Source organism: Electrona antarctica (assembly GCF_951216825.1).
Source record: "Electrona antarctica genome assembly, chromosome: 20".
Taxonomy (NCBI): domain Eukaryota; kingdom Metazoa; phylum Chordata; class Actinopteri; order Myctophiformes; family Myctophidae; genus Electrona; species Electrona antarctica.
This window is the reverse complement of record NC_136801.1, coordinates 11,409,266-11,433,043: the sequence shown is the minus strand read 5'-3', so window position 1 is coordinate 11,433,043 and position 23,778 is coordinate 11,409,266. Positions and strand designations below refer to the sequence as shown.

The following is a 23,778-nucleotide window of genomic DNA, read 5'->3' as shown; positions in this document are numbered from 1 at the left end:
AATAGATTTTATAATAGGATATACCACCTATACATACCTGTATGGTAAGCTCCACCTTGTTGGTTTCCTTTGTACCTACACCAAAGTAGTCAGCAGCAGGAAGCAACTTTATTTTTTAAAAGTTATCCACAATGTAGAAATACTCTACTCTACTCTAAAAAGCATGCCTGGAATTACGTCATTTTAGGGGCAAGGCCACTTGGCCTTTGGTGTTTTGTGAATGCCGGCACAAAGGCCAGGGCAGGAAGGCCATCAAATAAAACACGATTTTAGTTCATTGAAAGAATTAATTGAAATTAAGGCTGATTTTAAATTCAATATAGACTATCTGCAGTAAATAATTGATGGTACTTTACAATCTGTTCCATGCTCTGCCCAGCACCAATCAATGTCACTGGATTGGTTAAAGATGGTGACTCAGGGGGGTTAAGACATTTAGAATCTCGATAAAAGACACTGGTGTCTGCGCCTTAAGGCTCATACATAGTCTGGATTTTCGGTGGTGAGACCACCGGAGCGGTGGTCACCTCACCACCGAAAATCCAGACTATGAATAGGCCTTTAGTCTGAAAACCCACCTCTTCAGACTCCATCTCAGCCCATAGCACTTGACGACCTTACAGGCGTATGAATAGGCTCAATTTATGTAACTTAAATAGCATTTTTATGTAGACATACCACTTTACCGTCGCTGTATTGCGTAGAGTGGTCCTAATGGGCAAAAGAGGTGGCTGAAGCCTGGAATGTGCCTGAATAATGTGTCTTATAATACAATATATGAAGACATTCATATATTGAATGGGATAATAAGTCTAGAACCTTGACAGAGTACTTAGTTAATAGTTTGTGGAAGTGTGCAGGCAAGTGGAGTGCTGGTAAACTCTACCGATGTCGACCCTATTCTGATTCTGGTAGTGAGATAGGATGGGATGACATCATCATGACAGACAGGCAATGCTGATCATGAACAGCTGTGCATGTGGGACCAGCAGCAAGCCTTAATACCTCTGACTGAGGGCCAGCTAGTCACTTCTTCCTCAGCACTTGACATCTAACTTGTGTCGTGTGGCAATATAAATGGGAAACATTTGCAAGCATGTTCTTGTTGAACTGATTCTTTGGTTTGCCCAAGGTAAAAGCTTTTTGGTTTGTTTCCAATGTGCATTTATTAAATTGTATGTCTGTTGCAGATTCATAGGAAGACTTAGCCCCTCTCGGCACCCTACGTAAAGTTTTCTGACATTTGGATGACTTTACACCTAGGGTCCCTCTCCAGTTCGTAAGCCCACTATAGGACGCAGCTGTACATAACCTCCGTTGCGGCCGTTCTGCGCTTTTTTGATGGGGGTTAGATGTTTCAAAAGAAGCATATAGGAGCTATAGGAGACAACGGAAACGTCAGAGAATTTTCCTTTGGCGCAGAAGCCGTTAAGTATTTTTCTTTGTTTGACCGTTTTGGCAGCTCTGAAATTCTCTCTTCCTTCCTTCCTTGACTTCCTTATTGACATCCCATTGTACCGCCTCCAGCACCGACACTGGCTACAGTGGCGACAGAGCGATCAGAGGCAGGAACGTAGGGACACACAGCTAGCCAACCTGGCGGAAGACTAAACAATGTTCAACTACTCTGAAATGTTATAATTCTGTCCTGATAGTTTGGGAGAGCATTCATTTTATGGTGTCACCTAATATACAGCTCCAAAGCTTTTCCAGTCTGTCTATGATAGCCTCAGAAACCCAGATGTTTTTATTTATGATGACCCGGGATGAGTTTGTCAATTTTAGCGTTTCTGTATCGTAATGGGCTCTATGCACAGCAGCCATATTGGAAAGAAGCCTCATACTTGCTTCCTTCACATGTCTTGTGATGAGATAAAGTAGATATTTTAAAGCATTTACCATTATTAAGAGTGTGCACACTAGCTGTGCTTATCAAGGTCACAGAGAGACAGAAAGATTTCTATATAGTGTCTGAAAAGTAAAGATACGTCAGAGCTCTCCAGGACAGACATGACCTGTGCTTCAAGGGGTGCCCTGACCAACAGACTGATATGGAGCGAATAATAGATTTGCAATATAACAGGTCGTATCTTTTATCCATGTCATTTTTATCATTTGGTGAGACATGACCTTTGACAATCTAAACATGTCAATAGAAGATATTGGCCACACAACTGCCCCAATTATATAAGTTATATTGTATTAACATACCCTACAAAGTATGATTGGTAATAAGACCTGTTAAGAAAGAGGCTCTTTCTTTTTAATGTAGCTGCTGTGTATAGAGCCATGCAGCTAGCCTATTCTGTTTGGCACTTAATGAGCATTGAAGCTAATCATCCCAGTTTGATTGCAGTCTTGGTTCTCTAGTTTACAAGTAGCCCCTTTTGGAACCCTCCGTAAAGCTTTTCTGAATTTTGATCTCGCTTTACGTAGGGTCCCTGTGCATTTCTTCCACGCGCTATGGTAGGCAGATGTACATAGTACATACCCTCCGTTCAGGCCGTGCTGCGGCCTGGTGGTGGTGGTGAGATGTTTCAAAAGATGCATAAAGCGGCTATAGGAGACAATGGAAACGTGGGAGAAATTGCATTTGGAGCAGATGCCGTTAAGTCTTTTTTTTGACCGCTTTGGCTTCTCTCTTCCTCACTTCCTTGACTTCCTTATTGACTTCCCATTGTACCGCATCCCGCACCGAGACTGGCTAGCTGAGACAGAGCAGATCAGAGGCAGGAACGTATAGGACGCGCAGCTAGCCACTCTCGGTGCGGGATGCGGTACAATGGGAAGTCAATAAGGAAGTCAAGGAAGTGAGGAAGAGAGAAGCCAAAAATACTTAACGGCATCTGCGCCAAATTAAATTTCTCCCACGTTTCCATTGTCTCCTATAGCCGCTTTATGCATCTTTTGAAACAACATACCACCACCACCAGGCCGCAGCATAGCCTGAACGGAGGGTATGTACATCTGCCTACCATAGCGCGTGGAAGAAATGTACAGGGACCCTACGTAAAGCGAGATCAAAATTCAGAAAAGCTTTACGGAGGGTCCCGAAAGGGGCTAGTTTACAAGCTACTTTGGTTCAGAGCTATCAACATATTGGATGGCTGAAACTTAATTTGGCTATTCCCGTGAACAAATGAGCTTCAAGTCATTGGCTGTATTAAATCTCAGAATGTCTTGTGCCAACAGTTTCTACAGGATTCACACTTGCCGCCCCCATGATGAATCCGAACGACCCCATGCCCAACATGACTCGGACCGACGGCAAAATGATGAGCAGCGGGTCAAACATGACTCGGACCGATGGCAACATGATGAGCAGCGGGCCAAACATGACTCGGACCGACGGTAGCAACATGATGAGCAGCGGGCCAAACATGACTCGGACCGACGGTAGAAAGATCGGGGATATGGGTCTTGCGTTAAAGCCTCCCATACAATACAAGAGTTTTGACAAGTTGTCGTCGATTTTGGAAAGATTTTTAAAATACTAAATTCTGACACCCTCTCACAGTCGATTAGTATTTTTTGTCAAAACTCTTGTAGTGGATTGGGAGCCTTAACACTTGCAACTTACAACTAACGACTTTTGATATTACTCCTCCAGATTCTGTCCAAAAATCATGCAAATCTTTACACACTATCTCTATAGGCATGTGTTCAAGATGGAACTGTCCGATATTTCATATTCCATCCTAATTGGCTAACATTGGCTTTCAAAGTTTGCAGGATTGGCCCTTTTGAAACACGTGTCGCACATGTACTTTCATCGCGTACTTTTATCCGCGTATTTTTTTCATTGCGCGCATACTTTCATCGCGCACATACTTTCATCGCGCATGTACATTCATTGCGCATGTACTTTCATCGTGCATGTACTTTCATCGTGCACGTACTTTCATCGTGCACGTACTTTCATCGTGCATGTACTTTCATCGTGCACGTACTTTCATCGCGCATGTACTTTCATCGCGCATGTACTTTCATCGTGCACGTACTTTCATCGTGCACGTACTTTCATCGTGCACGTACTTTCATCGTGCACGTACTTTCATCGCGCATGTACTTTCATCGTGCACGTACTTTCATCGCGCACGTACTTTCATCGTGCATGTACTTTCATCGTGCATGTACTTTCATCGCGCACGTACTTTCATCGTGCATGTACTTTCATCGTGCATGTACTTTCATCGCGCATGTACTTTCATCGTGCATGTACTTTCATCGCGCATGTACTTTCATCGCGCATGTACTTTCATCGCGCATGTACTTTCATCGTGCACGTACTTTCATCGCGCATGTACTTTCATCGTGCACGTACTTTCATCGCGCACGTACTTTCATCGCGCATGTACTTTCATCGTGCATGTACTTTCATCGCGCACGTACTTTCATCGTGCATGTACTTTCATCGCGCACGTACTTTCATCGCGCATGTACTTTCATCGTGCACGTACTTTCATCGCGCATGTACTTTCATCGTGCACGTACTTTCATCGCGCACGTACTTTCATCGCGCATGTACTTTCATCGTGCATGTACTTTCATCGCGCACGTACTTTCATCGTGCATGTACTTTCATCGCGCACGTACTTTCATCGCGCATGTACTTTCATCGTGCATGTACTTTCATCGTGCATGTACTTTCATCGCGCATGTACTTTCATCGTGCATGTACTTTCATCGTGCACGTACTTTCAACGCGCACGTACTTTCATCGTGCACGTACTTTCATCGCGCACGTACTTTCATCGTGCACGTACTTTCATCGTGCATGTACTTTCATCGCGCACGTACTTTCATCGCGCACGTACTTTCATCGCGCATGTACTTTCATCGCGCATGTACTTTCATCGTGCATGTACTTTCATCGCGCATGTACTTTCATCGTGCACGTACTTTCATCGCGCACGTACTTTCATCGTGCACGTACTTTCATCGCGCATGTACTTTCATCGTGCACGTACTTTCATCGCGCATGTACTTTCATCGTGCACGTACTTTCATCGTGCACGTACTTTCATCGCGCATGTACTTTCATCGTGCATGTACTTTCATCGCGCATGTACTTTCATCGTGCACGTACTTTCATCGCGCATGTACTTTCATCGTGCATGTACTTTCATCGTGCACGTACTTTCATCGTGCACGTACTTTCATCGCGCATGTACTTTCATCGTGCATGTACTTTCATCGCGCATGTACTTTCATCGTGCACGTACTTTCATCGCGCATGTACTTTCATCGTGCATGTACTTTCATCGTGCACGTACTTTCATCGCGCATGTACTTTCATCGCGCATGTACTTTCATCGTGCATGTACTTTCATCGTGCACGTACTTTCATCGCGCATGTACTTTCATCGTGCACGTACTTTCATCGTGCATGTACTTTCATCGCGCATGTACTTCATGTACTTTCATCGTGATGTACTTTCATCGTGCATGTACTTTCATCGTGCACGTACTTTCATCGTGCACGTACTTTCATCGCGCACGTACTTTCATCGTGCATGTACTTTCATCGTGCATGTACTTTCATCGCGCATGTACTTTCATCGCGCACGTACTTTCATCGCGCATGTACTTTCATTGTGCACGTACTTTCATCGCGCACGTACTTTCATCGCGCGTGTACTTTCATCGTGCACGTACTTTCATCGTGCATGTACTTTCATCGTGCATGTACTTTCATCGTGCACGTACTTTCATCGCGCATGTACTTTCATCGCGCACGTACTTTCATCGCGCACGTACTTTCATCGCGCATGTACTTTCATCGTGCATGTACTTTCATCGTGCATGTACTTTCATCGTGCATCGCGCACGTACTTTCATCGCGCCCGTGCTTTCATCGCGCACGTACTTTCATCGCGCACGTACTTTCATCGCGCACGTACTTTCATCGTGCATCGCGCACGTACTTTCATCGCGCCCGTGCTTTCATCGCGCACGTGCTTTCATCGCGCACGTGCTTTCATCGCGCACGTGCTTCTTTCATCGCGCACGTGCTTCTTTCATCGCGTATTTTTTCAGCCGCGTACTTTCAGCCACGTACTTCCATCGCGCATGTACTTTTTCATCCCGTATTTTTTCATCGCGTACTTTCAGCCACGTACTTTCATCGCGCATGTACTTTCATCGTGCACGTACTTTCATCGCACGTGTACTTTTTCATCCCGTATTTTTTCATCGCGTACTTTCAGCCACGTATTTTCATCGCGCGCGTACTTTCATCGTGTACTTTTTCATTGCGCATGTACATTTTTGTACATTTTCATCCATGTATTTTCATCCGTGTATTTCTCTCACTCATTTTGTGCCTTGCTCTCTCCCACAATGTTAAAGTGCAGCATTGGGAGGTAAATGGGCACTTTATAGAGGGTATGCGACTTGTGACATCGTGTGACATCATCATCATATCCGGAAGTTATGCAGGAACGCCTACCGAGTGGCAGAAAAATACTTTTCTGGCCTTGACAGCCCATACATTCAAACAGAAAAGTCATATCTGATTGCATTAAACAACGTTAAACGACATGATTAAACTCACTTTGCCACTCGTTTTGCCACTCTATTTCCCATTCACTTTATGCATGTGCATACCCTCTATTGTGAAGGGGCGACGGGATGAGGAGAGGTGTTGTTGCTGCATAATTGTCGAGAGTAATGGCTGTGAGCGATATTGAACAGTCAAAACTATGTGTCAATACGCCTTTATCAACAGAATAATTATGTCATAGGTAGGCTATACCTATATATATATATATATATATATATATATATATATATATATATATATATATATATATATATATGGGGGCCTCATTGTCTCCACCAGGCCGAAGGCATGGGGAGAGAGTATGTTTTGCACTCCGTCCGTGTGTCCGTCCTTCCTTCCGTCCGTCTGTGTACAGCTAATCTCCGGCACCGTTAATCCGGTCGATGCCAAACTTTGCACACACACTCCTTGGGTGCCAACGATGAACCTCTGCCCCGCATTTTCCAGAACGGCCTGTTATAGTTTGGTCATGAAATGGGCCTCCAGATTCCTAAGGCCGCCCCTGACAACATGGTCAACACCACATGTAGTACTGTACATTCTCAATTTCACGCAAAAAATGTATTTAAAAAAAATAGCTCAAAGTAGATGAGCTACTTTTTCTATGTAGCTATAGCTTTTCAAATTACATTTCTCCAGGGGCAGAAATGTAGCTTGATCATGCAAGCTACTGCCATGGTGAGCTACTTGTAGCTTTACAGTACGCTTTCGAAGTAGCTGACGCAACACTGCTGGTCCCACAGCTGTTCGTGATCAGCATTAATGACCAGTCTGCCATATTATTTGGATGGGAAGGTTTTGAGTAAATTGCATTTATATTACGGGTGTATTGGCAAAAATAATTATTCTCTGTGCAGAACCACCGCATTCTGCAGGGGCGGGTGAGTGCCAAATGTTTACTTTTTCACTATAATGAATGATCCATTTGATTACATGAGATTATGTTTTGGGCTCTTAAAATGTTGACACAAAAAAATAATCTAAACACATCACCATGAATAATGGTATGAATTATAGGACTGCACAGAGTGCCCTATTGGAAGCCAGTTGAGCTCTTATGCTACTGTAGACGTGTGACTGAGGTGACAGCCCAAAACCTAGATCCTGACTTGAGGACTTTGAGCAGTTTAGTTCAAGTCGGAAACCAGAAAGTGTCGGCAAAATCAAAGTGACCGAAGTTCTTGAGCTTGGCCCAGATACCCTGGGTAAATATAGTAATCATTTCATTTCATTTCACATAAAATGTAGGGTTGGCTCGTGATAATATAAGCCAAGGGTCACAATTGGGTGACCAATATGAATTCAGTTAAAGGTGTCTTGACGATGGTTGAGCGAGACTGTTGTCTTGTGTGATATAAGTCTTGAATCAGACGTAATGCATTTATTTCGTTTTGGACATCAAATGTCATGGTCACTTAGTGTAAATCATTGTGAAAAGGGGTGTTGGCTAAAATTAAAAGAAAACTGTCACAAAAAAAGATTGTTGGCTAAAATGTCAACACCATGTGAAACAATATGTTTTTAATGAATGTGCATTTTGGGTTTAAGAGGAAATTCAGTAATTTCAGTGGTCAAAACATGGCTAAGGTGAATATTGGGGATTGTATCTTCAAACAGTATGTTGTGCAGTTACAGTACTCAGTACTATCCACTAGATGGTGATATAACTCTTTCAGATTATGGGCTATATTTGGGGGGAAAGGCTTACATGTCCTTTACAATCACCAGATGCCAAATTAAATATTGATCTTGATAAATGAATGGCTGTGACTGTGTACTCATGACATTTATTTTGCAATATTATCTAATGCAATCTATGCGATCTTAATCCCACATTAATGAAATTCATGTGCTTTTATAGAAGCTTTAAGCCCATTTGTGATTCAGTATCCATGATATGAAGGCCCAGAGAGGAATGGTTAGGTTGGAGGAATTCCTAAAATTAACAGACAATTGTGACAGTGTTATTTAAATGGTTTTAATTCCATTCAGAATTGTGAAGCACTATTAACTTCTGGGTGTGCTTTTCTGTATAGCAGGCAAAATAAATGCTTTCTTTTGGCTCATTGTCCATCTCGATGGGTGCCATTAATCTTGTTTCAGTGCCATTCTCCCTTACTGCTGCAGTGTCCCCCCCAAAATGTGTTGAACGTGAAAGATTGTTTGTCAGACTGTAGATGAAAGAGGTCTAGTAATAATGCACAAAACAGTGCAGCAGAGACCAATGATGGGTTATGTGGCTGCACTTCATACATTGACACTGTGGTCAGTCACTGCCCTCGTGGATTGATTCAGAGCAGTTACATAGGAGATTTATCACACTGCTGAGCCTCTGTGTTTTGGATTACACACAGAAAGTCTGTAAAGCATCCAAGCGATCGATACTAACAGACTCCTGCTTAAAACTCACTACAAATGACACGGACTGACCCGATATATACTGAAGAGGCTGCATTACAAGTTGCAAGACAAGATAACCTTGGAAGACCTCAGGCGACAGCAGGGAAAAGGCTATTTTTCTATCAGTTGTGCTTTCTAGATTTGTTGGTTTTTCTTTTATTGCATAAATCAGTGCTATTGAACACCCTCTGTGTGTCTGTGTGTTGGTTAGAAAATATTGAACCAATGAAAAGTAGTCTGCTAAAGCAACTCCACCACCTCTCCCCCTCTCATGCAAGTAATTGACAATATATGAAGTCACCACCAACTTTGATGAGGCTTTCCTGAAAAATATCCCAAAACATACCTTTATACGTTTTGTCTCCTTTCTTTGTCATATGATTTCCTCTTTCTAAAATGAAGGACTTTGAAGTCAATGAATGGTCTAAAACAAAATGGTCAAACTTCATGCAGCTCCTTGACGCATCTACCACACTATACTGTAGTTACTGAAGGAAGTGGAGGAACAGATTTGAGCCAGAAAATGTCCTTTTTACATGCAATGTGCACAATGTGCTGTTATTGCAGTTCTGAGGGTGTTTTTAAGATGCATAGGTAAATGGGTAGATGCTTGGGATAGTGTGTAGTGGTAGATGGTGGCACTTTTTTTTGAGTAGCTAATCCTTTTCTCCCCAATTTATTTATGTCAATAGATTACTCTCCACACACATTTCTTTATTGTCACTGATGTTGTATTCTACTAGCTCACCTGCCAGTGAGGAGCCTCCATCAGGCAGCGGATTCGAGTGAAAATCAACCAATAACTCCCAGTTATACTTATCAAGCCGATCTTATCGACCTACTGCATGTAGTCTGGGAGCCTGTACTGGCTGCGATTGGCATTGATAAAACGTTAACCGATCTTATTGGTCTACTGCACATGCTGGGAGCATGCTGAAAATGACAAGCCACCTCATACCCTCACCTAAACATAACCGCAAGCACGTCGCAGCGCATCTCAACATTAACGCATGTTCGCCAACAGGGGTGAACTGGCCACAGGACGTACCAGGCATATGCCCGGTGAGCCGACCCTCTGGTGGGCCGGTCTGGGCCAAATGTTAAATTAGTTGTCTGTTGGTTGTGTATCATTTATGCTGTACTGTAAATGTGGTGGTGTTAAGGGCTTGTAATGTATTTCAAGTATTTGTATGGGCCTCGACCCGATAAGTCAGAGTATCTGCGCGCTGGTTGTGGTGGGTCAGTCTGGTTGTGGTGGGCCAATCTGGGCCAAATTCCGCGAAAATGTCCGGGCTGAATCTTTGTCTCAGTCCAGCCGCCCTGTTCGCCAACCTTAATCCGGTCATTTGGTCTACTGCCTACTGAGAAACGACAAGCCTCCTCATACCCTCACCTAAACATAACCACTTGTAAGCATGTAGCAGCGCTGTCCCAACCTTTAACGCATGTTCGCCAACCTTAATCCGGTCGTTTTCCGGGTTTTATCAATGCCAATCACAGCCACTATAGGCTCCCAGACTACATGCAGTAGGTCGATAAGATCGGCTTGATAAGTAACCTACTGGGAATTATCGGTTGATAACATTCGAAGCATTCGATAACGCCCCCGCTTCAGGTTAGTGTGCCCCCTTGTCACTCTGCCTGTCGTATTTCCCACGCCTACCTACCTGCTCACTCGCGCCTCATTGAAAATGTATTTCTGCTTAGCAGCAACCTAGACTAATTTGTTTTCCAGTAGGACTTGTTTATATTTTTACGGGAACACACACGTGAAACGGAAGTCCGGGAAGTGACCTCCGCCGTTTTTACTACTAAAAAAAAGCAATGTCTTCTCCACACTTGTGGAACACCCATAATGTGCAGTGGTTTTCAACCTTTTTCATATCAAGGTCTATTATTTATTTGGTATTTGAGCACGGACCGCCATTTGAGGAGATATAGCCTCTCAGACTCAAGACGAGCTCTTAGAATATTTTGTTGTTGGATGAGATTTAGTCCACAATTCCATGCTGTATTGATGTGGTACTATTTGTAGAGACAACAGGCAGACGTTGATCAAACTAGCAATTATTCTTCGTTCTCCAATTAAAATTAAGTAATGCAGATGTTAAACAATAATTTTACTCCTGAGTGTACTGCAGTGCAACTCAGTTCCATTTGACTAAGTATAGAGGGTAAGTGGTTGAACTGAAGTGATATTGATAAATTACAAATATTACCAAAGTATTCTTGGCAATCTGCGGCACCCCTGGACTTGCGTCAACGCACCCACACCCTGGGGTAGCTTATTGACCAGTAACAGTGTGTTTGGATTGCAGAGTTGTTTCATATTGGCAGGATCTGTCATAAGGAAGTATTTCTGAACATAGACCAAAGACGTCTCTCAAACAGAAATGTGCATGTGATAAACACCATCTGTTCAACAGATTAGGAAAATCCATTCCTCTGGTATCCATAATCTTTTGTCATGTTCACGTTGGGTCTTGAGCTTCTTATCCTGGAAGAATGGAAGAAGCGCTTATGGACAAATCATACTATTGCACATTGTTTTGACAACTTCTTACACAAGAGGCACATTCGTGTGTGTGTGTGTGTGTGTGTGTGTGTGTGTGTGTGTGTGTGTGTGTGTGTGTGTGTGTGTGTGTGTGTGTGTGTGTGTGTGTGTGTGTGTGTGTGTGTGTGTGTGTGTGTGTGTGTGTGTGTGTGTGTGTGTGTGTGTGTGTGTGTGTGTGCGTGCGCAAAAATAAACTTTCCTAACCAAGCCCTTATCTCATTGAAAAACCTTTTCAGCATTTGCGCATCAATTAACCACAAAACGGCCTGTTGGCAATGGCATGCCATTCCTCATCATGAACTAACGGATACTGCTATCTTTAAACTAGCTCATTAGCCTGCAGCAAACAGAAGCAGTTATAGTCTCCTAGGAAGAATGTCACCAACAAGCAGTTTAGGGATAGGATATCCTCTGTAGAATATTGGCATGTGCAAAAACTAATATATAATTCAAAACATGATCTATATCTCGTTTAATTGCTGTCGGGCAGAAACCTAATTCAACTTCTAAATGGTTTTTTTAGAAGACTGCAATATGGACGTGGGCCTAGACAAGTCTTCTAGCTTGCCAAAATAAGTTGCCCCACACCGTTTATTGTGAGCGTTTTTTAATCACAAAAAACAACGATGTGTATATACCCACATTTCTCTTAATCCGACATCTATAATATTGGTGTTCCCATCAGACACATAGTGAAGCAGGTGTTCCAAGACCTTGCTGTTCAGGTTGGTTCTAATGAGCTGTAGGCTTGATTCCCTCAAGCCAGTGCGTGGTAGCCAGGTCGTTGCATTATACAAGAGCTGCCTTCTACTGTACATTACATTTTCCCCTTTCTTTAACACCACTGAAGCTCCATTCAAAACGCATGGCAATGTGAGCTAGATCTGCTACTTCTTTGGCCTGTTATGACTCGGCTAAAATAGGAACGTCAGGTTAAAATTCGGGACTCATCGACTGCATAATTGCCAAAACTGATGTCGTCAAAAAAGTCAGCCAATCAGCCAGACCGATGTACTGTAGGCTACAGTATACTATTTTCACGACCACAATATAAACAAGCCCTTTTAGGGCTTTTTGTGCTATCCTGTTCAAGTATTCAATCAAAATGCATTGATCGACCGGGTCCACTTCGAAGCATCTGTGAGATTCTGTGGGTGCAATAGGACGCCCACGCTTGATCCTTGTTCGTGTACGACTTTGGAAGTGTTCTCGTTCAGGATGATGAAGCTCAACATCCCATATTTAAGGGAGGATTAATCACACAACAAATAATCCATGACACCCTTTGAGTTAGAAAATTGAGAAGAGAGGGCAGGGCAGGTGAAGGGAAACTTTTTTTGGTTTCACTGTTCACTCAGGCTTTTAATTTATGTTGGCTTAATTCATTCAGTGTTTACCAGTTGAATCACTTCTCTTTATTAGAGGTGCCTCCACACTAGTCCACAGAGGCTAATGGTATAACACGTTTATAAATAACTTGACACAATACAAAATGTGCACCACATACTTATTATTCGAAGTAGAGTTGTTCCCTTTGTCTGGCCTGCATTGATTTCTGTCCATCTCACCAGGTTCCGGTGAGAGAAATAAGCAACCAGGTCTATGAAAACAAGCCCAAAAGAAGCAACTATAGGGCTACATGAGCACTTAAACCTAATATGCATTGAATATTTGAAAGTAGCTGATCTACAAGCTTGCGATGTGACACATTGTGAGCTTGTAGATCTGCTATTTTCAACAACAAAAAATGAAAAAAGTGACACTTTGTAATATTTAAAAAAAACATTTTAACAGTTCTGGTACGGGCGTCCCTGGCACAAAATTTGTTTAGATGGGGGGAGAGTTCTGTGGACAAAAACATATTAATTTGGGGATCTTTGATTTTATGAGATGTTTGAGAATGAGAACCACTGGTTTTAACAATATTGGGAAACAAGCCAAAATAAGCAACTACACTCTAAAAACGGGGCCAAAACAACGCAACCTGCAACTAAGCAACTTTACAGGAGCCCAAAATTGCTTAAAATAAGCAGACCTTGCAACACTGCATCTCTGCCCCACCCTGTTATATAAGATATTCACCTCAATCAAAATTGAACGCCTTGTGAATATCGGGAGGCATACTTTGGTTAGACACCAGAAAGCTTTACTGCGATTAAAACAAATCTACTGCACAGTGTCGGAAAGTGTGCTTCGTTTGGCAGGTGTGAAGCCTCATTCAAATCCTAATGCGCATCAAAGAACCGCATTCTACTTCACCAAATAACGGGGGTTTCGCTTCGCTTCCAATCGCGCTTGATTCCGATTCGGTGCAGGTGGAATGCAATCGCATCAAATAAAGTAAATTAAGCAAACAATGTGGCGTATGAATGAGGAGTAAAGTTGGAGACGGTGAAGGGATATTTTACACAGCGGTAAGATGTCCCCTTACCGTGAGTAGGCGCGTGATCGAATGAGGAGACCGAAGCCCTCATCGAAATATGGTCAGATGAGTATTCTGTCTGACTGTCTGCGCGTAAACATGGAGGGCTGTCACTGTGTGCAGGGGTCCAAGTGCTGGAGACTTTCTTCATCTTGTTTAAATATAAATACTGCAAAATTAAACGCATGCTTAAGCATGATCTATATAAACTGTATGGGATATGCATAGTAGCATACTAATTTTATGATGATCGGATATCCTAATCTATAGGAGAACAAATTGTAAACTAATTGAGAATCATTTGTGCCTTAGCCATGTGCCCAAAAGAACAGACACACACACACACACACACACACACACACACTCAGTCCCCGACGGCCGACGACACGTCTAATATTTGAGTCTGTGCAAACAGACCACTAGGGGGCGCTCCCAATATGTTTGCACAGCTTTTTGAAAACATTACCCATACCCATACCTAACACCAAACTACGTTTGACTGTAAAGGTTTCAGCCTCCAGGAAGAAACCCTAAATACAAAGGGAAGACATCATTGCACATAACAACCACACCAAGGGGTCTAACGAAGTACTGTCACCTCATAAACACATGACATAACAACCACACCAAGGGGTCTAACGAAGTACTGTCACCTCATAAACACATGAGAAAATGGAACAAATACAAAACTCACAGCACTCCATCTTTAATGTTAATATGAATACTACAACCATTACTACTACTACTACTACTACTACTACTACTACTACTACTATTTATGCTCATAATGTTACTGTTGTTGTTTTGTCTTGTAGAATTCCTCTGGTGTAACAACAGCCTCAGAGAACATTCCAGATCGGAGAGCGGAAGGGAGCGGCAGACCAAAATGGCTTCCCGTTTGACTCGTCAGGAAGAGGATCTGAGCTGTCCTGTGTGTCATGACATCTTTAAACGTCCCGTCGTGTTGTCCTGTGGACACAGCTTCTGCAAAGACTGTCTGCAGGAATGGTGGACGGAAAGACCAACGAAGGAATGTCCCGTTTGTCAGAGGAGATCCTCCAAGGACAATACTCCTATAAACTTTGCGCTGAAGAACATGTGTGAGAAGTTCTTGGAGGAGAAAGGCCGGAGCTCGTCGTCGCTGAGCTCTGAGGTCCTCTGCAGCGCACACGCTGAGAAGCTCAAGCTCTTCTGTCTGGACGACCAACAGCTGGTGTGTCTCGTGTGTCGCGACTCAGAGAAACACGCCGGACACAAGTTCTTACCCGTGGACGAAGCGTCTGGATGTTGCAAACAGAAGATCCGGGAATCACTGGAGCCTTTAAAGGAGAAACTGAAGGTCTTTGATGAAGTTAAAACAAATTACGACATAACAGAAAATCACATGAAGGTTCAGGCCAGGAACACAGAGACGCAGATCAAGGAACAGTTTGAGAATCTCCGTGGGTTCCTACAGGAGGAAGAGGAGGCCAGGATGGCCGCTCTGCGGGAGGAAGAGGCTCAGAAGAGTCAGGAGATGAAGGAGAGGATTGAGGCTCTGAGCAGAGAAATGGAAACCCTCTCCAACGCAATCCAAGCTGCCGAGGACCAGCTGAGAGCTGACGACCACGTCTCATTCCTGCAGAACTACAAGACCACCATGGAGGGAGTCCAGCTCACCCTGCAAGACCCACCGCCGCTCTCAGGAGGAGCGCTGATAGACCAGGCCAAACACCTGAAGAACCTGACCTTCAGAGTCTGGAACAAGATGAAGGACATTGTCTCCTACACTCCTGTCGTCCTGGACCCCAACACTGCTGATTCATGGCTTGTGCTGTCTGATGATCTGACCACTGTGACCAGTGTGAGATGTGGAGAAGAGAAACAGCAGCTTCCTGACAATCCAGAGAGGCTTAATGGGTTCAGTGTCCTGGGTTCTGAGGGCTTTGACTCAGGGTCTCACAGCTGGGATGTTGAGGTTGGAGACAATATAAACTGGGAAATAGGTGTGTGTGAGGAGTCGTACGGGACGACGGGGAGAGGACACTGGAATATAGAGTTCTGTGATGATGAATACAAAGCATGCTCCTCATCAGGACCTGCTGATGATGAGGAGGAGGAGGATGAGGAGGAGGAGGAGGAGGAGGAGGAGGAGGAGGAGGAGACTGTTCTCTCAGACTGTTCTCTGAATCAGAAACCCCGGAGGATCAGAGTCCAGCTGGACTGGGACAGAGGACAGCTGTCCTTCTCTGATCCTGATTCTAACACACACCTACACACCTTCACACACACCTTCACTGAGACACTGTTTCCATTAATTTGTCATTATGGTGTTTATGATGAGTCTCTGAAGGTGTTACCAGGGAAGATCTGTGTCACTCTGGAAAACCACAGTTAGAACGTCTGGCGTCCAATAAAAACACCTACAGAATATATTGATCTGGTATTGATTAAGGGCTATCGTTTTATGGCAGGTCATTAATTATTCATTATTATTTCATAATTATTAATATTATTTTAAATCGGTTGCAGTGATTATTTAATTAATGTATCATTCTTCAGTTACAAAATGATAAGAGCGCCCCTCACTTCACACAGGTGTGATTTTTGAGGCTCGCTAGCGCCTCCTATGTCCAACTTTGTGTGTCTGTGTGTGTGTACCCCATAGCAATGATCTGATTGGTTGAGCAGGTTAGGTCCCTGCTTAATCTCTCTAAGTGGGGGTCCCTGCTTCATCTCTCTAAGTGGGGGTCCCTGCTTCATCTCTCTAAGTGGGGGTCCCTGCTTCATCTCTCTAAGGGGTCCCTGCTTCATGTCTCTAAGTGGGGGTCCCTGCTTCATCTCTCTAAGGGGCCCCTGCTTCATCTCTCTAAGTGGGGGTCCCTGCTTCATCTCTCTAAGGGGTCCCTGCTTCATGTCTCTAAGTGGGGGTCCCTGCTTCATCTCTCTAAGGGGTCCCTGCTTCATGTCTCTAAGTGGGGGTCCCTGCTTCATCTCTCTAAGGGGTCCCTGCTTCATGTCTCTAAGTGGGGGTCCCTGCTTCATCTCTCTAAGTGGGGGTCCCTGCTTCATGTCTCTAAGTGGTCCCTGCTCCATCTCTCTAAGGGGTCCCTGCTTCATCTCGCTAAGGGGTCCCTGCTTCATCTCTCTAAGTGGTCCCTGCTCCATCTCTCTAAGGGGTCCCTGCTCCATCTCTCTAAGGGGTCCCTGCTTCATCTCTCTAAGTGGTCCCTGCTTCATCTCTCTAAGTGGTCCCTGCTCCATCTCTCTAAGGGGTCCCTGCTTCATCTCTCTAAGGGGTCCCTGCTTCATCTCTCTAAGGGGTCCCTGCTTCATCTCTCTAAGGGGTCCCTGCTTCATGTCTCTAAGTGGGGGTCCCTGCTTCATCTCTCTAAGTGGGGGTCCCTGCATCATCTCTCTAAGGGGTCCCTGCTTCATCTCTCTAAGTGGGGGTCCATGCTTCATCAAGGGGTCCCTGCTTCATCTCTCTAAGGGGTCCCTGCTTCATCTCTCTAAGGGGTCCCTGCTTCATCTCTCTAAGGGGTCCCTGCTTCATCTCTCTAAGGGGTCCCTGCTTCATGTCTCTAAGGGGTCCCTGCTTCATCTCTCTAAGGGGTCCCTGCTTCATCTCTCTAAGGGGTCCCTGGCCTGGGAAACACTGGAGACCACTGTGTAGTGTATAAAGGATCAGTTTGTAATTATAATTATTGGTGTAATGGTGACATGTTTGATATGATTATTACTGATAACATGTTTTATATCCTGATCCATATTGTCATTTATGGATCAGGATTGAATTCTATAGTTTCTATGTGATGATGATGATGATGATGAGTATTTGATCTGATTAAAGATGATGAGAGTAAAGTGAGTCAGACGTGTGTTTGTTACCGCCAACAGTGAAAAAGTAATTAAAATAAATTGAAAAAGTAATTGTGGTGTTTTCAATCAATACGATAAAATGAGCCCAACTGTTAATTGAAAGTGAAAGATCCATTTCACATGCATGACACATTTCCCTTTTGCAATTTACAATTACAATTTACAATTTAGGCATTTATCAGACGCTCTTAATCCAGAGCGATTTACAATAAGCAAGAACAAAAAGCATGGCAATGCATCACATACATAACAAGTATAGTTATCATGAAACATGTGTAAGCTAAGAACGTAACAGTGGAATATCTATATAATGAAACTATACATATAAACTATACATACTATACTATACTATACTATACTATACATATACTGTACTATAAAGTGCTATATACATAAAATGCAATTCTAGTGCTGTCTACGTAACATGCTATAAGTCTGTGTAAAATGCTATCTAAGTCTACATGAAGTGCTATGTAAGGGGCTATAGGGTAAGTGCTACAGAACTGTTACGATAGTCCGGCAGCGGACAGGCTTCTTTTGTTTAAGTGGAAAATTTGCTATATAGTCTTTTTATTGGCCTAACGTGTTGTCTATATACATATATTCATGAATCCACTTGCTGACCGACTGTCGGTATACATTTGGGCATTTTTTTTATAGAGGTTTCTTGTGACCCTACCATTAACATCCTATGGCAGGAACAAAATTCAAACTTCTCTTATTTTTGGATCAGGCCGAAGGAATGGGGAGAGAGTATGTTTTGCACTCCGTCCATCCGTGTGTGTGTGTGTGTGTGTGTGTGTGTGTGTGTGTGTGTGTGTGTGTGTGTGTGTGTGTGTGTGTGTGTGTGTGTGTGTGTGTGTGTGTGTGTGTGTGTGTGTGTGTGTGTGTGTGTGTGTGTGTGTGTGCGTGCGTCCGTCTGTCTGTGGACAGCTAATCTCCGGCACCGTTGGCTTGATCGCAGCCATACTCTGCACACACACTCCCTGAATGCCACAGCTGTACCTCTGCCCCAAGGCTTTTAAACTGAATTGGATGTTTTATGACCACATATTGCTGGAGACCCACTGGAACGCCTTCAAGGACCCCTGGGGGTCCCCGAGCCACATCTTGTGTATTAGAAACAGTTGTAGTGGTGGAGTCTCCATAGACTGAGTCATAAAGCACAACAACACAACAGCAACAGTACAACCAGCCATCTACGTGTGTGTGTGTGTGTGTGTGTGTGTGTGTGTGTGTGTGTGTGTGTGTGTGTGTGTGTGTGTGTGTGTGTGTGTGTGTGTGTGTGTGTGTACATACATACATACATACATACATACATACATACATGTATACATACATCTTGAATTTGCTTAGCTTATATGTTCATTGTTCACCCATCAGGCACAAACACAACCTTTATATTATGATTTTGGGTGGGTTGGATTTAGATTTGGGTGAACTTTTAAGTAATCACTATTAACAATTATTTGATTGCATATAATATATATTTAATTTTCCACAATTAATTAATTGTTTATTTGATTGAAATATTTTGCATCAGGGACCCCCGACATTTGGCAACCCTGCTTATCTACCTCTTGTATTGGCATTCCATTCCTCTCATTCATTGATTCCTGACTAATTAAATTACGTTAGCCTGTAACAATGTGCAGGCAGAGCCTGACAGGCCTAATGGTCCTCTCGTTGAAGTTCATATTATTCAATATTGCAGGCTTCTCTCTCCTCTTTTGTCTCTCCATGGTCTCCTGTTGTCTGTGCATGCCCTCAGCCCATATTAGCTACACTGAGTAGAAAGCTCATTTTTGTTATATGGCATGACACCGCAGAGGATTGTCTTGCCTGTGAGTAAAATCCTGAGTGATGATTTAATTTAACTCTTGACAGTGTCTCAAAATGGACCCTGTCAGAGTTAATGCAGCACTATTTAACCATGTAACACGTATGTATTTTGTTTAACAACTAGCATATTATGTTCCGCAAAATTATAAAGTTACATGTTTAAGCAATAGCAATCATCCTTCCATAAATGTATAGGTTCCTGCTAGGGGCTTGACTGTATGACTATAGGGGAGACTACTTAACTGTCAGTCAAGCAAAGACTGGCCAATCACAGGGCGTCCTCGCCGGACATGCATGCAAAGACTCGTGGGTAATGAAGTCAAAGACGATGGCTACCATGTTTTTTTTTTTTTACATAGTGCTGCTTTAACTTTAACACTCAAGATTGCTGTGTATAAAGATAAGCCCTTATAAACAAGTTTAGAACATAAACATGCTTTTGTTTTTTCAATCATGTATTATAATCAGTGGTTGTTAAATTTCTCTGCATTATGGGATTTCTAAGCACTTACATGCCTTTTATTGGCAGGTAGATGGGTTTAAAATAAATGGCAACACACACACACACACACACACACACACACACACACACACACACACACACACACACACACACACACACACACACACACACACACACACACACACACACACACACACTCATTACAGATGCACACATGCACAAAGATATCAGAGGCACTCCCCACTGTTATTGAGTAACGGCCATAAAAGCCATTTTATTGGCCATTATCGCATGGAAGCAGCTTGCGCATGCATTCAGAATCAATCCGTGTCCCAAGCAAAGTGTATACGACGACAGGACGAAGGCTCTCACAGTAACTACAATCTAAATTCTACCTGCTTTAATGGCAATGAGGAGTCGAGTGTTCTTGGAGTATTAGTAGGACAAGGGGGATTCAATGACTCTGCCACTGTGGCAACCAGCAAAGCTGTTGCTGGTCTGTCTACTGGTACATGTCCGTCTGTGTGCTGCCGGGGCCTGTTCACCGGGAGAGTTGACCTGTGTCCAGGGATCGTGTGTCACACCAGATGACAGCGGTTGTGACTTCAGTGACGAATGTAGGGATGGCAGCGATGACAAAGACTGTGAGTAGGCCTATACAGACTGTGATTCTACCACTTTACCCATTAAAAGCAGGAAAGCATCTGTGTAATTTTAGATTGTAGCTAATTCATAGGATTTAGAACAGTGATTTAGCACAGTAGTTCTCAAAAATAGCTGATATACAAGCTTGCTTGTACATCTGTCAGAGTCAACCATTCTTTTTCAATGGAAGCCAGTGACATGAAGATACGATACAGGCTACCATTCTTTTCAATGGAAGCTAGCGACATGAAGATACAATTATTTTTCAATGGATGCCAGCGACATGAAGATACAAAGATACAGCCAACGTTTCTAGCTGCTATAAAAGTTGCTACAAAAAAAGTTGAGGTGGTTTCAATTTCAGCTACAAAGATATAAAGCTACAAATATGCTGTGTTGCTTTGTATCTTTTGTACCTGTCAGTTAGCTCTGGTCCATAGCCCTAATGCCCTTTGCTGCCGTTGCATTTACAGTAGGCTATGAGACTGTTGTCTTCCTGCTCTCGCATGAAATGCAGACCAGCATTTCTGTTGCGGAAATATAAATAACTTTTTACCTACTCACCAATACAAAGGCGGCTTGTGTTATTAGAAAGCCTACTTTCCTTAGTGGAGCACTCTGAGCCCCCCACCACACGTATAAAATGCACTTTTTGGCCAGAAAGGGATTTTTTTTCCCACCGGAAAACAAATACTTTTAGTTACCCTCTACCGATATTGCCAAGAGAAAATCTCATAGACAAGATTTTTCCTTTGCATTTTATACGTGTGGTGGGGGCTCAGAGTGCGTCCACTAAGGAAAGTGGCTTTCTAATAACACAAGACGCCTTTGTATTGGTGAGTAGGTAAAACGTTTCCGCAACAGAGGAGACTCAGGAGAGGCTGACAACTTAATTTTCCCACACTCAAAATAAAGCTTCATTACATTACCACTGGGACCTTATACAGTCCTTGCTTGAACATTGAGTCATACAATGAAATTGAATCTCTGGTTTATGCAGACTGTTAACTCAATCACTGTACACAGAGGGGAACTAAGATACACTTTGTAAACCCCTGGGAGAACAGACTAGTGTTGGGTTCATAGTTATGAGCTCTATTTCAAGGGTCCCCAAACTTTTGAGGCTAATTTTAGCTAATCATCTACCCCCTCACCCCCACCCCCCAAAATAATGTTACTGCTTATCTATTTTGAACCTTTTTGTCCCATACAAAGGTTGGGTGCACAGGAGGTGTGACTTTGAGGAGGGTTTCTGTGAGCTGACCCAGAGCTCAGACAGGCTTGCTCAGTGGACAAGAGAGACCGGGTTCCCAGGACTCACACATGATCACACTAACAACCAATCAGGTACTGTACATCGTCAAAGGAATTTCCACATGGACAAATAAAGTATCTATCTTACTCTGATTAAAGTACTGTAAGTCAATGACCATAATGTTTGTTTGGTGGTCAGCTGCTGAACATCTGGCACTTTACTAGCTACTTCTTTATCCTGAAGAAATCATCTTTTGTCTTTCTTGTTGGGGCAGAAAAAAGCCTGTGTTTCTTTGCAAATGAACGCCCTACTTCAGTGGTTTTCAACCGTTTTCATATCAAGGCCCATAATTTATTCAGAATTTGAGCCACGGACCACCATTTGATGAGATTTTGCCTCTCAGACCCAAAACAAAAGAATATTTTGTTATTTGTTGATAAGTTTTTGTCAATTCCATGCTGTATTGATGTTGGTACCATTAGAAGAGTTAACAGGCAGATGTTGATCAAAATAACAATTGTTTTTTACATTCTCTAATTGACTTATTGTAAATTAACTAATGCAGATACAATAACAATATCAATAATTTAACTCTTTAAATGTTGTTTTTTTTTAGGCTTTCGCCTTTATTTTATATTTTTATGGCGGGACAGACAGTAGGCTGACAGGAATTGGGGAGAGAGATGGGGGGATGACATGCAGTAAAGGCCGTCGGGATCGGGAGTCGAACCCACGGCACACTGCCAGACTGGATTGCCAGCCAAGGTGCCTGGACCGCTGAGCCATGGCCCAGGCCAATAATTTAACTCTTGAGAGCGTAAAATGAAACCAAATGAATGGACCCTTATGGGTCCATTTTACGCTCTCAAGAGTTAAAGAACTATAAGGGTCCATTTGGTTACCAGCTCTCTATCATTTAGCTGGGGACCACCTGGAACCCCCTCAAGGACCACTGGTGGTCCCCAGGCCACTGGTTGAAAACCACTGCCCTACTTGATCATACAGCGTCACAGCAATGTATCAAAAGTAGCAGCTAGATTGGCAAGTGTGATGTGAGCTTGTAGATCTGCTACTTTTGATATTTTCTAATTTGAACCCTGAAAAGTAACAGTTTTGGACATGGTTTCCTCCCGACAGAGACGATTATTTGTCATTATGTAATGTTATCGTCCTTGTCCTTTAACCCATTTAGGCCTGACGTCGAAATTTTAAAAAAATCTTCTAAATTCTCCAGTTTTCTGAAATAAATATTTTCACAATTTAAAAAAAATAGCAGACCTACAAGCTCGTAGCGCGCTATGAGCTTGTAGATCTGCTATTTTTCAATAGCTAAATTATAACAATGTTTCAAACACCAAAAAAACACCCAAAATGGGTTAAAGGAGTAGTTCACCACAAATAAGATTTCACACCCCATGAGTCTCTGAGTCTCCTACTGACCGATGACATCATCATCAAATTATTGGCTCAGGAATGCGACAAAATCAATTCCTTGAATTCATCTCCATGAATTCAAGGTTTCATGAGGTGTGTAATTGATAGTAATTTTTGGGGTGAACTACTACTTTAATGCATTCAACATCAACACACTTGCACACTGAACAAACACGCACACAATTCTCTCCCTCACAGCGCACTTTCTTGTGCTTTCGCCTGATACTGGAGAGAGAACCGAGGCAGACCTGCAGAGTCCTGTCTTCCTGCCGTCACAGACCTGCCAGGTAAATTAACATCTTTTTGAATGAAGCCCCACCCTCCCCCCCCCCCCCCC

The 23,778-nt window shown here is 43.1% G+C and overlaps 2 protein-coding genes across 2 annotated transcripts in view; both read left to right on the top strand.

Moving 5' to 3' along the window:
* The first annotated feature begins 1,005 nt into the window (after window positions 1-1,005).
* LOC306912681 (E3 ubiquitin-protein ligase TRIM35-like) lies at window positions 1,006-17,791 on the top strand. Its single transcript, XM_079489087.1, has 3 exons — window positions 1,006-1,132; window positions 3,193-3,396; window positions 14,757-17,791. The coding sequence occupies exons 1-3, from the start codon at window positions 1,078-1,080 to the stop codon at window positions 16,316-16,318; spliced, it is 1,821 nt and encodes a 606-aa protein (XP_079345213.1). The 5' UTR covers window positions 1,006-1,077; the 3' UTR covers window positions 16,319-17,791.
* A 2,773-nt stretch (window positions 17,792-20,564) lies between these two features.
* Window positions 20,565-23,778, top strand: part of malrd1 (MAM and LDL receptor class A domain containing 1) — a gene marked incomplete at its 5' end in the record, with an annotated part of 98,334 nt that continues 95,120 nt past the window's right edge. The window contains 3 exons of the mRNA XM_079489308.1: window positions 20,565-20,751; window positions 21,968-22,099; window positions 23,640-23,728. Of these exons, the coding sequence (XP_079345434.1) occupies window positions 20,565-20,751; window positions 21,968-22,099; window positions 23,640-23,728 (408 nt within the window). The remainder of the gene's footprint in view (window positions 20,752-21,967; window positions 22,100-23,639; window positions 23,729-23,778) is intronic.

Excerpts from the sequence above, each read along its gene's own strand:
- LOC306912681 (XM_079489087.1), top strand. The coding sequence starts at position 1,078 with ATGGGAAACATTTGCAAGCATGTTCTTGTTGAACTGATTCTTTGGTTT. Across the intron at positions 1,133-3,192 it reads GATTCTTTGGTTTGCCCAAG|TTTCTACAGGATTCACACTT; the intron begins GTAAAAGCTTTT and ends TTGTGCCAACAG. Across the intron at positions 3,397-14,756 it reads AAACATGACTCGGACCGACG|AATTCCTCTGGTGTAACAAC; the intron begins GTAGAAAGATCG and ends TTTGTCTTGTAG.